The sequence below is a fragment of the Bombus huntii genome, chromosome 2 (assembly GCF_024542735.1).
Source record: "Bombus huntii isolate Logan2020A chromosome 2, iyBomHunt1.1, whole genome shotgun sequence".
NCBI lineage: Eukaryota > Metazoa > Arthropoda > Insecta > Hymenoptera > Apidae > Bombus > Bombus huntii.
Genome location: NC_066239.1, coordinates 13881100 through 13894816, shown reverse-complemented (window position 1 = coordinate 13894816; position 13717 = coordinate 13881100). Strand labels below are relative to the sequence as shown.

General features: G+C 43.4%; 1 protein-coding gene across 2 annotated transcripts in view; it reads left to right on the top strand.

The window, feature by feature from the left end:
* The first annotated feature begins 12456 nt into the window (after positions 1–12456).
* Positions 12457–13717, top strand: part of LOC126876887 (transcription factor SOX-6) — a 323573-nt gene continuing 322312 nt past the window's right edge. Inside the window, exon 1 of one of the 2 annotated variants that reach the window (XM_050639726.1) lies at positions 12457–13644. In XM_050639726.1, coding sequence (XP_050495683.1) covers positions 13639–13644 — 6 coding nt within the window. In that variant the 5' untranslated portion in view covers positions 12457–13638. The remainder of the gene's footprint in view (positions 13645–13717) is intronic. The other variant, XM_050639746.1, reaches the window with a different exon arrangement.

The window sequence follows — 13717 nt, the reverse complement described above, 5'->3', positions numbered from 1 at the left end:
ACGAGGTTTCGTTCTCGTTACGCGGTCGATGATCGATCGTACCACGTTCCAGACACTGGACAGGATTTTCGTGGTTTCGCTCGTAAGCACGGTTTGCTCGCATGATTAGACAGCTTTGTCAGCGTCCCTCTAGTAACGGAAACTCGAGTCGAGAGTAATGGCACGCGTTTGAGTAAATTCCGTTGTGCGTGGCACTTTCGTCATGCTCCCAAACACGGCGACCAAAACGTACGCGTAGAAGGAGAAAGTTGGGGGAAAAAGAAAAGTTCAATTGTCCGACTGGTTTCACCTATCGTGCGACGTTAGTATTCGTGCTCAAATGAGCGTTCGTTTGTGTAGATGAGGATAGATATGCGTACTACTAAGATAACGAGATCTTCGTCAGAACGGATGATAGTCAGTAAACGAAGACCGACGATGAAGCTTTTTGTGCAATGCTGCACGAATATAAATATTCACAATATAGTGAAAATTTGTCAAACAAGTAACAAAACATGATACAACTTGTTATCCAGGAAGACTGTTCAAGATCCGACCGATAATCCTCGACAAGAACTGATCCTCTGGCGACGACGTAACAGATCCAGCAATGAGCGCAACGAAGGAGAAAGAGATGAATCTCGGCGGCGTAATTAAAAGTAATTTCCTTAAGCAGCGTCGGTATCGGCCGGGGCTAAATTTCAACGCGAGATAACATCAACGACGCATAATTTATACGAAGTGCAGAAAAACAAATACATTTCCGACGGCCGGGTCATTATACGTTGCGTTATTTATCCTTGATGATCATGAAATACCGGTTCCCCGCGGGCCGGCTTACGTACAATAATTAACGTACGATAGTAATAACGATAATTCGAGATCTCGCGCAGCATTCCGCGCTACCGGACAAGCGACTGCTGGCACAAGAGCGCGACCCTTCATTCATCGATCCTCCGGCTCGAGCTTCGCCTAGGGACGACGCGCGCTCTGCTTCGCTCCTTTCGACTTTATCATCTGTTACGCTGTATCAGTGCCGTGTTTCGATATTCTGTTATCTAATCGTGGTGGTCATGCCATGCGCTTCTACCACGCCATTCGTTCTCCGGCCTAGTTGTTCGCCTCGTAGACGTCGTCGTTCCGGCGAACGGACGTCTGTAAGAGTTTGAGGCTACAGAGGGCCCCGGTGGTGTTTGCGCGCGCGAGTATTCCGATGCGTACACACGCATGTACGTATAGTATATATATATATATATATATATATATATATATATATATATATATATATATATATATATATATATATATAAAGGGAGCATTGCTGGAACGAACGCCGCGGGTCGTTTCCTCGGTGATTTTTACTCGCGGCAAATAATAAATTATCGGCCGGCCGTGCGTAATCGGGCTGGAATATAATCTGCGCATGGACAACCGTATCGCGCTGCGGTAGCTACGGAGGCTCCCTCTTAGCCTACAATCTGTCTTACATATTCATTATGGCTGCAGGCTGAGCAGGTATTATCTTAGATGGTCGGTTTGGAACAACGTATAGCTTGTAATTTTCAGGGGGCCCCATGGACTGCCCCTCTTTGCTCTACCACGTCTTCGTCTCGTCTTTCTCTGACCCTTGTTTCTCTCTTTCTTTCTTTCTTTTCTCCCACACCTCACCCTATAACCTCTCTGCCTGATCTCATTCCCTTTGTTTTGTTTTCTCGATGTTTTAAAGCTACAGGAGGGTAGACATTTTGAGAATCATGCGAAGAGAAGCAAGTACGCTCCTCAGCGCAGTGATCACAGATGTCATTGAGCAGGTAGGCTTAACGATCGGAGGATTTCGAGTGTGGTTCAGCGTACGCGCGCATGCGACCAACAGATGATATCCATGGTTAACCGTAATTGCCGACCCTGCGCCCATCGTCTACCTGCTCCGCGACGATCCTGGCATTCCCGGAACTCTGAGCGGCGCCTTCCCCGGAGAACAATCACTGTACACCGGCCTTGCGATCGTACTAACCGCGTCACGGTTGCTCGTATTGCGCGCTTTGCATTTAAGGGGCTAGTATGTCACTTCTGGAACTGTAGAAAGGTTGAGAGGACACTGGGCGGTCTCGTTGGTAATGAAGGACCATTTTCTCGTTATTAAGGAATTGAGAACACCTGTATCGTTATATTTATCGCAACTGAGTATCGTGATATACAGATATTTAATTTAAAAATAATATCGAACGATTCTGTATATTGAAACTAATCCGTGACACGAGTACTTTTTATAATGAAACTGATAATAGTTGAACAAATGCTGACAGAATCAGTTTAGTATTCAATGGAATAATGATTAAAGGTGAACGTCTTCTGACTTTGAACCAGACAATAAGGTGAAAAGTATATGAAGGATAAAGGTAAGAGCTACAGCAGCTGACCATTATGACGGGATGTAGGTAGCCTTTAATACCTGTGAGCGGGTAATTGATTTTGGACGAACTATAAGCTGTACTATAATTAGGGTCAAAGTTTCTGGCTGTCCGAAATTATTCCCCTGATTATAAATCATGCCAGGTATGGCTCTTACATCCTCGTATTAATAATTCCATTGTGCGTTTCATTTTTTTGTTGCGCACGATTTCTTTGACACGGGTATTCAGCGCAATCTTGTTCTACATTCTTCTTCCATTACAAAGAATACCGTAACGTGTCTAAAGTATATATGAAGCAGCGCGTATTTCTCCCTCAAATCTATAATTGTTCTCATAGATTATAATAATCAGATTAAAGTAAAATAGAACTATACAGCCGAACGGTTGCACATAAAGAAGGCGAAATAAAACAATTGGCTTACCAGCGAAGAGCGTCGATCGATAACGGCGGATACACGGCCAGAAATCGCGAGGAGTCGGCTACCGAGGATGTAAAGAGGGGAGGATACCCCGGAGATCTCTGCAGCGCGAATTACGCTTCGGTTCTGTGGCTCCTGATAGCGTGTTTTCTTGACATCTCGCCGTCACTCGACGGCGGTACGGCTCGGTGTGCTGGACGGTTGCACGGACAGAGAGGAACAGAAGAACGAAGAGAAAGGAAGACAGGGAGAGAGAAAGATCCGTGGCACAGAGCAGGTGGCACGTGAAGTGAATGACTGGAGGGACGATGGTGGTGGCTGCTCCGGAGACGGAGAAGCGGGGAGAAGGTTTAGCGAGTAGCGTGAGTGAGGTGTGTAACTCGAGTGAGCGGATAACGCGAGTTTGGTGAATGAGGCGAATGAAGTGAAACGCTCCAAGTCGACGGCGCGTGCAACGAGTGGGTGATACGCTTTCTAATTATCGAGATTAATCCGACAGGAAATAGAGACGGCCGGTGTGTACCAGGTTCGCGCGCTTTGGCCGAGCTGCGTCGTTCTCTTTTTTTCTCTCCCTTCGACTGGGGCGCGCTTTGCACCGCCACCAGACTTGACACCGGTTCTGTTATTTTCCTGCGTGCATATAACCCCGCATCGAGCGCAGCATGACCTGCATTCGCGCTTGTTTACGCTCGCCACTTTGATGCGGAATAGACAGATACCTTTGGTCCTTGTAACTCCCGTTTCCACAATTTTACGCATGTATTCTGGTCACCATATAAAGTGAAATCGCAAGCAAATACATGTTCGGTGATGTTTCTAGCTTCTGATGAATTATATGTGTACGCATATACGTATATCTTTTGGTGCAAATGTCAATGAAACGAAATGTAAATACAATGCTATGGAGCTTGATAATGGTATTAGCAGATGGTTGATTGTCTGAGAAAAAATGGTTCAATCGGAATTACGATGTAATATCTTTTTTCATTTCTAAGAAAAAGGGAAGACTTCCTCTATTCACACATCCTGTTCTCACACATCAAACTAATCTGTCACAAACTCATTATCCTCTCTTAAAACAGTAACTCTTACTTTTTCTTCAATTTCGTCAAGCACCATTTATCAACAATAAACCTACCATGTATCCTTTTTTCCGAAATCAGAGGCCGCAGAGCCGGTGCACGTCCCGTGGCGCGCCATACAAATACAGTGGAAGCAGCATCCAAGAAAAAGCATTAAGAGACAGACTCTGAAGGCGCATTAGCATTGTTTGTACCGGCGACGGCCTCTTACAAATTTCCTAACATGGAATGTTGCTGGTACGAAACACCTTGCGAGCCGCCGCTAGCTGGCTGGGACCTGGAATCAGGGCATACTTGTCGTTCGCCAAGGCGGGGTAGCAAGTGCACCGGCAACAATAATCAATGGAGTTGCTGCATTGGGGTGTGGCGCGCAGTACCGGCGCCTCCTTGCTGTCCGACGTACTTCGATCGTACCCCCTTGCCAATCCTGCCTTTCCCTCTCAATCCCCTCGCGCTCCTCACTCTCGCCCCGTCTCTCCTTTTCTCGTTCTACGTCAGTTCTTCGCCCACCTATCCCCCCTTTTTTCGCGGATATCGACGAGCCACCTTGTGCCCTTCTTTCTTCCACTTGAACGCCGGCTGAAAGTTGGTAAGACGTCGTAAGAAGAAAGATTGCTTGTCTCGAGAAAGAAGGTTTTGGTGTCTTTACTTCGTTTTTTGGTGCTCGCCTTGAATTTTATGGACGTTGAAGCAGAGATCGAGTTTTCAAAGTTTTAATTTCTGGGCGGTCTTTTGTTCGCTGTATGATTATTTTGGTTATCCGATTACTTTTGATTGCCCGTTTTATTGGAGATTAACGAAAGATTATGCGGATGGCTTTATCGTGTAACGATCATTAAGGAATATTTTTGTACGAATGGTGTACAAAGGAAATTGATAAGGATAAAGTCATAGAATCTTCTTATCAACTAAATATAGAAATCCTGGGATAATAGCGTTCATCAATTATGTTAATGATTCAATTGAAATACCAGCTTTAAACATTAAGGGTTCTTAATAGGCACGTATTTCAATTCTTATTCTTAAACAAAGATATTATCAATGTTTCAAAAGCATAATCTTCATAAATAACATGGGAGCGTCTGTCGTATAAATAGAATTCTAGACTTGGTTCCTCGATCCATCACTTCACATAAAGCATTTCGCGCAATCACACCCACGTGTATCCGCTTCGTCCAATTAATTGAATTCCCATAATAATTAGCCGGTAACGAACAAGGTTGGGCAGTGGTTATCAGCGTATTAAGACGGTTAAACACAGGCTGTCACCGGGCTATCGACAAATACGGGTCTTTCGGGTGTCGGCGGGCTAGCGGCCAGGTAAAAGTGTGGCTTTCAGCCGGCTTTGGGACTGGTTCCAACGGCGAGGGCACGCGTGGGTGGAAGACCAATCACAGTAGCGGCAGCGGCGGCGGGCCGCCGGTGTGCATTGCAGAGCGTGTGCAGGTGCAGCGCAACGGAACAGTGGCAAAAGAAGCGGCGTTGCGCTGGTCAGCGCTGACACGCCCGGTTGGCCGCGCTTCCGGCGCCACCGTCGTACGCGCCACGCTCCACGAGCTGCCGGCGCCTACGAATTTGCAATTGCACACGCTCCGGCTACCGCGAACTGCAAGTCACGTCCCGTTGTAAACATAAACCAGCAACGTGAAAGAACGTCGTACCGCCTAGCCTGCTCCCGTGTAAATATCCATCCTGACGTACCGTAGAAATTTCGCCGAAGAGGAAGTTACGAAGAGGCGTAACAATTCTGTTGCAGATAATAACTGCGGCTAATTAGGCTTGAACGATTGGGTGTGGAAATGTGGAGTTCACATTGTGTAATTGTGGTTGAAATTAAGGTGGAAATTCCATTACTTGTGATTTTGTTTGGAACAAGGGAAGTGAATGGAAGTGAGATATTCTTGGACGCGTCATAATTTTTGTAAATATTTGATTAAGCTTTTGTAGCAATGATTATGTTTTTTGTAAATTTTGCTAACATGGCTCCCATTTAATTTTTCCCATGGCTCCCATTCTTTTCATCCAGAGTTCGATATATTTGTAAAAAGATTCCATTTCTCTGTTCTATTCCATATTAACAAGTCATCTACCATATTAGTCTTCAGGGGCGAACACCTATAGTTAGCGATAAAATATCCTCGAAGAAGGATTTTAAGCCTTTCCACGGAAATCTTAGCGATAGGGAAACGACGATGAAGCGGGCAATTTGAATGCGCGCGGTCGTTTCTAAAATGCCGCAGTTAATTAACATAAATAACATGTACACACGCTCGCTAAGACGAGAGCGTGCACGGCGAGCGTCGCGTCGCGGATGTAATGTTTAAACGACAGCGTTTTCTCCGTTCGATGCAATTTATTCGAGATGCAATTACCGCACGGTAAAGCTATATGTTATTACAGCTAATTGGAAATCGACACTATCAGACGCACAGAAAGCATCGTGTCTTATAATTCCTGCGTTAATCACTTTAAGTGGAAGTCGGTAATTAGTACTAAGCGCGGCAATTTCGCCTTTAGACGTATTTACTGTGCAGTCGCGATTCATTTTGATAAATTTAATCGTGATACGTCCCTGTTTGATCGTCCGCAATGCTGCCCTTTTCAACGACGTTGCCATTGTCTCGACGGATAACGTCTTTAAATGTTAACGTGGATCCTATCGTTCTCGTAAAACCTCCACGGTTCATAGAATGCTTATAGGATGTTACGCCAAGCACTTCCTTATTGCTATAGAGATTACACGTCAATTGAAAATTGTTTCGTGCGAACGGTAAGTAAATTGCGCACCGAGAGAGGACGATAATTAACACCGCTATAATATACCAATGTGCTCGATGGCGCTAGTGTTCTCTGTCTGGCTCGTTAGAGAAATCATATGTCTCTGAATTTCTTGTATATAACATTTTTTGAGACATAGAAATTGCTTTCGAGATTCGCTAACTAGATGATCATGATTTCAACGCATCTGTAACACTTAAATCGCGCGTGGAAGCTAATAAAATTATGGTTAATTGCTACTTCCATTTGTATGAATTAAATAGATGTAATACGCTGTTCGATTTAATCTTTTAACGAATAAAAATTTTCTTGCATTTTTTCACACACAAAAATATAATTCTTTCGTCATTACGTAAAAAGAGGAATGATAACTTTTCGACAGAAACCCATGAATTTTATTTAAAGAATGAAAGTAAGTTTAAAAGTTTTGCTGATTCATAGTGATGAAGGGCTGACAAACGTGACACGCTGTTCAACATGCGATACGCTCGCTGATTGAACGTCCGAATGCCTTTAATTTATAATCGTCGCTTGTACACTGATCTTTTTTTTGAGTTTCCCGATAAGTCTCCCATTCCATTTACTCGTTAACATCGTTAAACGTATTCTGGACCATCATCGTAGAACGCCAAGATAACGTGACCATTTTGAACGTGTAAAGAAACGTGACGCAACCGTTTCAACGCGCTCGTGTTACGCGGCATACTTTTCTGCTTCTGTTATTAATTACGGCATACGCATCAGATAAACGAGGCAGCATTAATTCCTGTAACGATTATTGCATTTAATGATACCTACATCGTTCCTGCCTTTTTTTCACCGAGTAATTTTTGTAATATTACTAGCAGTGTGCACACAAGTCACGTGCTTGTTAGGCACGAAATTAACAAAAGGGTCGATACACTTGTACCACTTTGCCAGAGGTAGACGTGTCTCGAAACGATCCCGTATACTGGCACATGTATATTTCTTTAATTCGTCCATAATTCTGGAAGTTACGATGAATATCGTCTTTACGATGATATATTTGATGAAATATTCGTGAAAAAAAAAAACAAATAATTATCTTTTCTGGTCTTATTAAACTCGTTTCTAAAGAGGTTAAAGAAGAAAGGGTTCGACAAGGACGCCGTTCGAGCGGTAGCGTTGAAAAAGGTGCTTCGTTCCCACGTGTACGTCAGACAGTAGTTTTTCCGATTCACGATGAGCTTGCAAAGCTAAATGCTCGGTAGCCTGAAATCCCAGATTGTAATACCAGGCGGAACTCGCCGCGCTATTGTGCGTTCATTGTCCCGCTGAATGAGGAACATTTTTAGACACCACTTAGGCGCTCCACCTTGGGGTGACACACAACCGCGACTCATCCTTATCTCTGCTCCGTCTTTTTTCGTTCTCACGCGCCTCGTGTCCATTGTCTGCCACGAGCTTTTAGAACGGCACGTCATCCGCATTCTAAGTGAGCGTCCAGCTGGAAGGAAGTGTGTATTCGATCAGAGATTTCAGTTAGTTTATTGGTACTGTATCTGTTACTTTTACTGATGCAAATTTTGTTTCCTTCGAATATTAGTGTCTCGTCTGTACGTTCGAAGGTAATTCAAGATCATGGAGGAATATTCATTTTTACTACGAAAAAAATTTTGTATCCGGACAATGGCATGCTATAATATCAGCAAAGCGTTTCTCCATTTCTAAATTGTGCAAAATGGCAAGGCAGGACGGAAGATGCAAATTACTGACATCGAAGGTTACGGTTGATTCGGCGATTATGGTTCGACGAACGAATAAGAAGTCCAATAATGGAACAGCAAAGGTGCGAAACATCGTGATGTTCAACGATCGATCAAGCGATCGTTAAACGTCAAACAATATGCAACCGAGTAAGTAGATAGCATTTATGTACCAAGGGCCATTTATATTTTGCGCGGTCTACAATTTCGAAACACCTTGCGCGACGGTGCTCTTTTCACGAAGGCTGCGTTAATCGCCACGCGCGTCCGTCAAGCTGAATAAAGTAAATTGCACGAACCGATGCTTACGTGTCGGGAATTCTATGTGCCAGCCCTCATTATTCTAACAGCCAGCATTATTCAGTACAGTGTTCCGTATTGTCCGGAAGATAACAGCCTGTGGATTTATACTGTTCTTCGTTCTCTGGTCGACGGTTTTCAGTCTGCATGAAAAACTTGATAGCCTTAAGATAGCGGTGGAAGTTCTAACCTCCGGCAATCTCGAATTAATTTCATTTCTGCATTATCAAGTTCCTTAATGTCTTAAATTCGTGAATATTTAGTGAGTTGAAGCATATCTATATGTTTTAACTATAGTATTTATATATTTACTAAAAGTTACTTCGAGCTTTAATACATTTAATCGATTTAACTTTAATAATTCAATGATTCTGACTCGTTACATTAGTCTAAATTTATAATCGGAGATCATCTAAAATTCTTCAAATAATTAATCCAATCACAAGAAGAATTGTCAACCAGCAATATAATTTTAATCAAAATAAATTCAAATTCCGCGATATTTATCCCGTGGTCAACGAAACCAGCCAACCATATAACTTCGACTAAAGTAATGGAACATCTAGGCACAAGTTTCACGATTCGATCATTGTCCCATCGTCACTGTTCCTACGATGATCGTTGGATCTTCGTCAAACGCGTCTCTACTCGCCACATCTCTCGTGCAACAATGCATTCTCCTCGTCGTTGTCTTGGTGCTCTGTCCTCGTGTATACCGGTCCAGGTTGCAATCAACGTTGCAACGAACGTTGTCAATCTCGCAGACGCAAAGTGTACTGGACGAGATGGCGAACGCAGCGAAACGATTTGCCGGAGCAGCCGGCGGGTAAAACTTCGTTTAGCATCGCATCGGGGTGAAACAAACCGGTCGCGTGCGTGTTCGCTGCGTACACGCCGAGCGGGGCAGAGGGTCAATCTCCTCGCGTCTTTTTCTTGTTCTTCCTCTTCGTCTTCTCTCTTTCCCTTCCGCGTAACTATCTTCTTGTTTCTCCTCTTCGCCCGTCCTCCGCCTCTTCTTTTCTTCTCTTCACCTCCTCCTCTTCACTCTCCACCCTCCTCTTCTCACCCTCTCCGCGCTCGTCTTCTCCGTTGTACCCGCGTGTACGCTTATTGGCATCGTGCCTTTTTCTGCTCATCTTTTTGATTTTCTTCTACCACTCCTTGCTCTCCTCTATTCTTGTTCTTCCTGTTTCCCTTTGACCACCCGTCTGCGCTTGTTCGCTCGGCCGGAGGTCGGACATCATTGTCCCTGGACGTTCGAAAAGGGAAAGCAGCTTGCTCGGAGTGAGAGGGTGTAGCTACGGGGGAAAAAAGAGGAAGATGACGGAGGAGAAGAAAGAACGAGACGCGTATTCAATCCGGTAGACGCGAGAGGTAATCAGTTACTTCCGTTGGGCTGCCATTAAACGCGCGCTAATTACGATTTTATACGGAGAACAGGCGCGCGCGCGCGCTAAGACGAGCTCTCGTATTGCTTCGCGCGGCCAGTGGAAATGTATTATTATGTCTCTATCGACGGCCGCCAGCCGACTATGAAAGCACAACGCACCGCTGCTAAATCGGAGCTGGATATTTTTGATTTCCAACGAGCCATGAGAATAATAATCACGACATAATTAATTGTTGGCGTGCACGATGGATAATAATTAGAGGATTCTGGCTAGAGGCGGTTTAAAAATCAGATGCTTGGATTTATTGGCTGTTTAGTGTGTTCGTGCGACTAACATATTCAGAGCTTTGACGGGTTGCGGACGTGAATGAGTCATTATGGAAAATTATATCGCGGATTTGAATATACAGCGATGAGACGGTAATGGGGGAAATCTGTTAATTACATGTACGCTGTTATTTTGTGCATCGGTTCACGATCAATTTATCATATTTATTTTCGTTTGCTCTCATCGTATTATTTTCTTAGTTTACGATTTGAAGCTATGATACCCTAATTGCTTCAAGCGATACACTTACGACTGATGGGCGAGATTATAGTGGCGCGCGTAAAGCGTTTGTATCGTTTAATTTTATTTTAGCGTTTGTGGCTACATTTGCTTGAAATTGCACGATTAGTTGAGCCTACATTTTTTTAATTTCGTATTATTCAGATATATTTCAATTTAGCTAGAACGTGAAATGTAAATTTACAGTTTCATACGAAAAGTATGACTGATATGACATACATTCGTTGTAACACGATAAAATTCAATGTAATTCGATTTCTTTGGATTTTATTAAGTATTTTTTCGTTTCTCGTTAATAATGCATAAGCGTTTGTACAATTGAAAAGATAGAATACGACGTAGAAAAAAATTCTGTGATTCTGCTCTCGCGAATGAAACGTATCTGTTCATTCTTCGAAATTGAAGAATTCACAGTTCGCTGACTCGATACCTCTGTTATCTGCTGAAATGAACAGCAAGAAAGCAACGTAAAATACTAACATGTTCGACGGCAATGTTACCTAGAATAGCCAGCCATTCAACGCTATTACAGCCTTCCATAAGTCTCTAAAACAAATTCTACGCAGGCATTCCGCGTGCCCTCCCCGTTACACGAGCGATCATTAAATTAACCTAGAGATTACGCGCTAAATTTCACGGAATACGCCGAACGTTCCCGTCGCCTGGCTAATTCATAGTATTATCGCGAATGTATCATCATAAATTTGCATACGCTATTACGACAATCCACGACGTCACGCGAAACGAATTTCCATAGACCATTAAGGCCGTTCTGACACGTTTACGTCCAAAGAAACTGCACCATCTACAACGAGTATAATCTTGAATTCTCTGACATTGTAGGAAATTGCTGAATTAATTTCCATTTTAAGAGACAATGTTTTATGAATAGATTCGTTTGAGAATAAAGTATGAAAAGTTGTCAGGTTCATTAACTCTAAAATATTATTGATGATAATTGTAGAATCTAAGTGGCTACAATTTGATTACAGCACAACTCCAGTTCAAACTAATCAGACCTAAAGAAAAGGTTCAGTGGAACTGTATCGTATGAACTGTGTTGCCCTAATGAGACATAATAAATGAAATTCTATTGCAAGTGATTCTACGCCAAAATTCTATAACTGTTATGGATTTCTATCCTATCATTGCGAACAGAATTCAACAATGGACATAACTTCAGTATCCTGCCCATGATATCTCGTCGAAATCATAGAAGCAGAGCCAAATTCTTTCTTTCCTTTCCTGGCTAGCCAACTCTTTGGCGTTGTTGCACGCACGTGTGCAAAGGAATCGCCGTGAAACGCTAACGTTATAATAACGGTCGTAACAACGGGCAGAAGTCGTAATTTAAATTGAGTTTCTCGCTTGTCTGGCTGTAATAGCTCTATTGCACGCTACTTGGACGGAAACGCGAAGGAAAGACGAACGAACAGAAGATCGAGAAGAGGACGGAAAGTGGAAGAAGGACCAGATTAAGCTGAGAAAATGAGACGCTGAAGGCGTGAGGAGGATGACGAGGAGAGAGAAGATGGATCATAGCGGGTGGGTGTGAGTGATATCTGGCGACCCAGGTTGGGGTGCGCTGATCTAATTGATGGCCGTGCTGGGGACAGAGCCAGGATATGACGCGAATCCATTGTGGCCCACATTATTATAATATATATTATATACGTATCCTCTACGATCGGACAACGAGCGAGAATCACGCCACGGGGAAAGAAAAGAGACAGAGTTACGTGGTTGCCCGGTGTAATAATCCGGCGACATTGTTCAACACGACAGTTAGGGAGAGTGGTCAGTAAGTGTCAGACAGATTGCGGGATATATCGGCGATAAGATAAATTGTGGTGTTTCTTCGTAGAGGATGTCGCGAAAATGATTTTTAAAGATTTCGAGGGTGACTGCTCGGGGACTAATAGCGTGAGGTGCTCTTTTGTGGTAAAATGGTTTGTACACTGTATTTATTAATTAAATTGGTACGCGAGATGATGAGTGGAAAAGATTGGATTCTAAGGTTTGGTATTGCGGTTATGCACATTGCCAAGAAGATATAAAATTCAAATTTTGGATACAGTAATATAGCATCAAAGAGAGTGGTGTCACTTATGAAGATTTATTTCGTGCTGGAAAGATAACGACGACTTTGAAGACACAACGTTCGGTTACTAGCTGAAATGCACGTCTGAGAGAACTTCCAGGGAATTTTAAATTGGAAAAATAAATTGAAGCTTTCTATTAACTTGCCGGAAACTTAAAATAACGGAGTCGGAAGGTGAAATTGAAGAAAGTTCAGTTCTTCGGAACAGAGTGCCGACCCAGCCTGTAACTTTCTTTCACTGTGATACTCTGCCATTACCAAATATTTAAATTACATCAATTACAGAGATACTGTTCGGTAATTTACTTAAGGCAATCTAATCTCACTCCACCAATTTTCCACTCAACTGTAATAGCACGATCTATGAATTACGAGAAGGAGTACGTATCATCGAGACATTTCTACTCAATTTGCGGTGTTAAAACAAGTGCTCAACAAGGCTAGCAAACGAACAAACAAATCAACTACTTCCATTATCTACTCGCTATTCAACAACAACATCGCGAGTTGTGAATCATTAAGAGAAAACATTGTGCCAAGATATATTTCCCTTAATCACTTTTTAGAAGAATTTCAGAAAAGGCAGTAGTTTCTGTATCAGTGTTCTCCAGACAATACTTCGGTGTTAAAACAGCAGTGCTCAAAAAGATTCAAAGACAAACAAACACGTCAAGTGCCTCCACCAGGATTCTACTCGCAACATCCGAGGTCCCAGCAGGCTGAGTTGACCCTCGCTGGCGGCAAGATCCCCGGGGGCGGCACGGCGCAGCACGGCGCAGCTGGGTTTCGCGGCGGTAAATCTGAGGACGTGGTGCGCGCCGGTGGTGCGTCTTCAAAGTGGCAACTGCCGATCCCTCGGGCCGGCGATTCGTTAAAAGACATGCCGGTAAGTCGTGCATGCCTCGCGAGCGCGAAGCGAAAATTGAAGCGCAACCACTCGAGAACGAGAGGGCGATGCG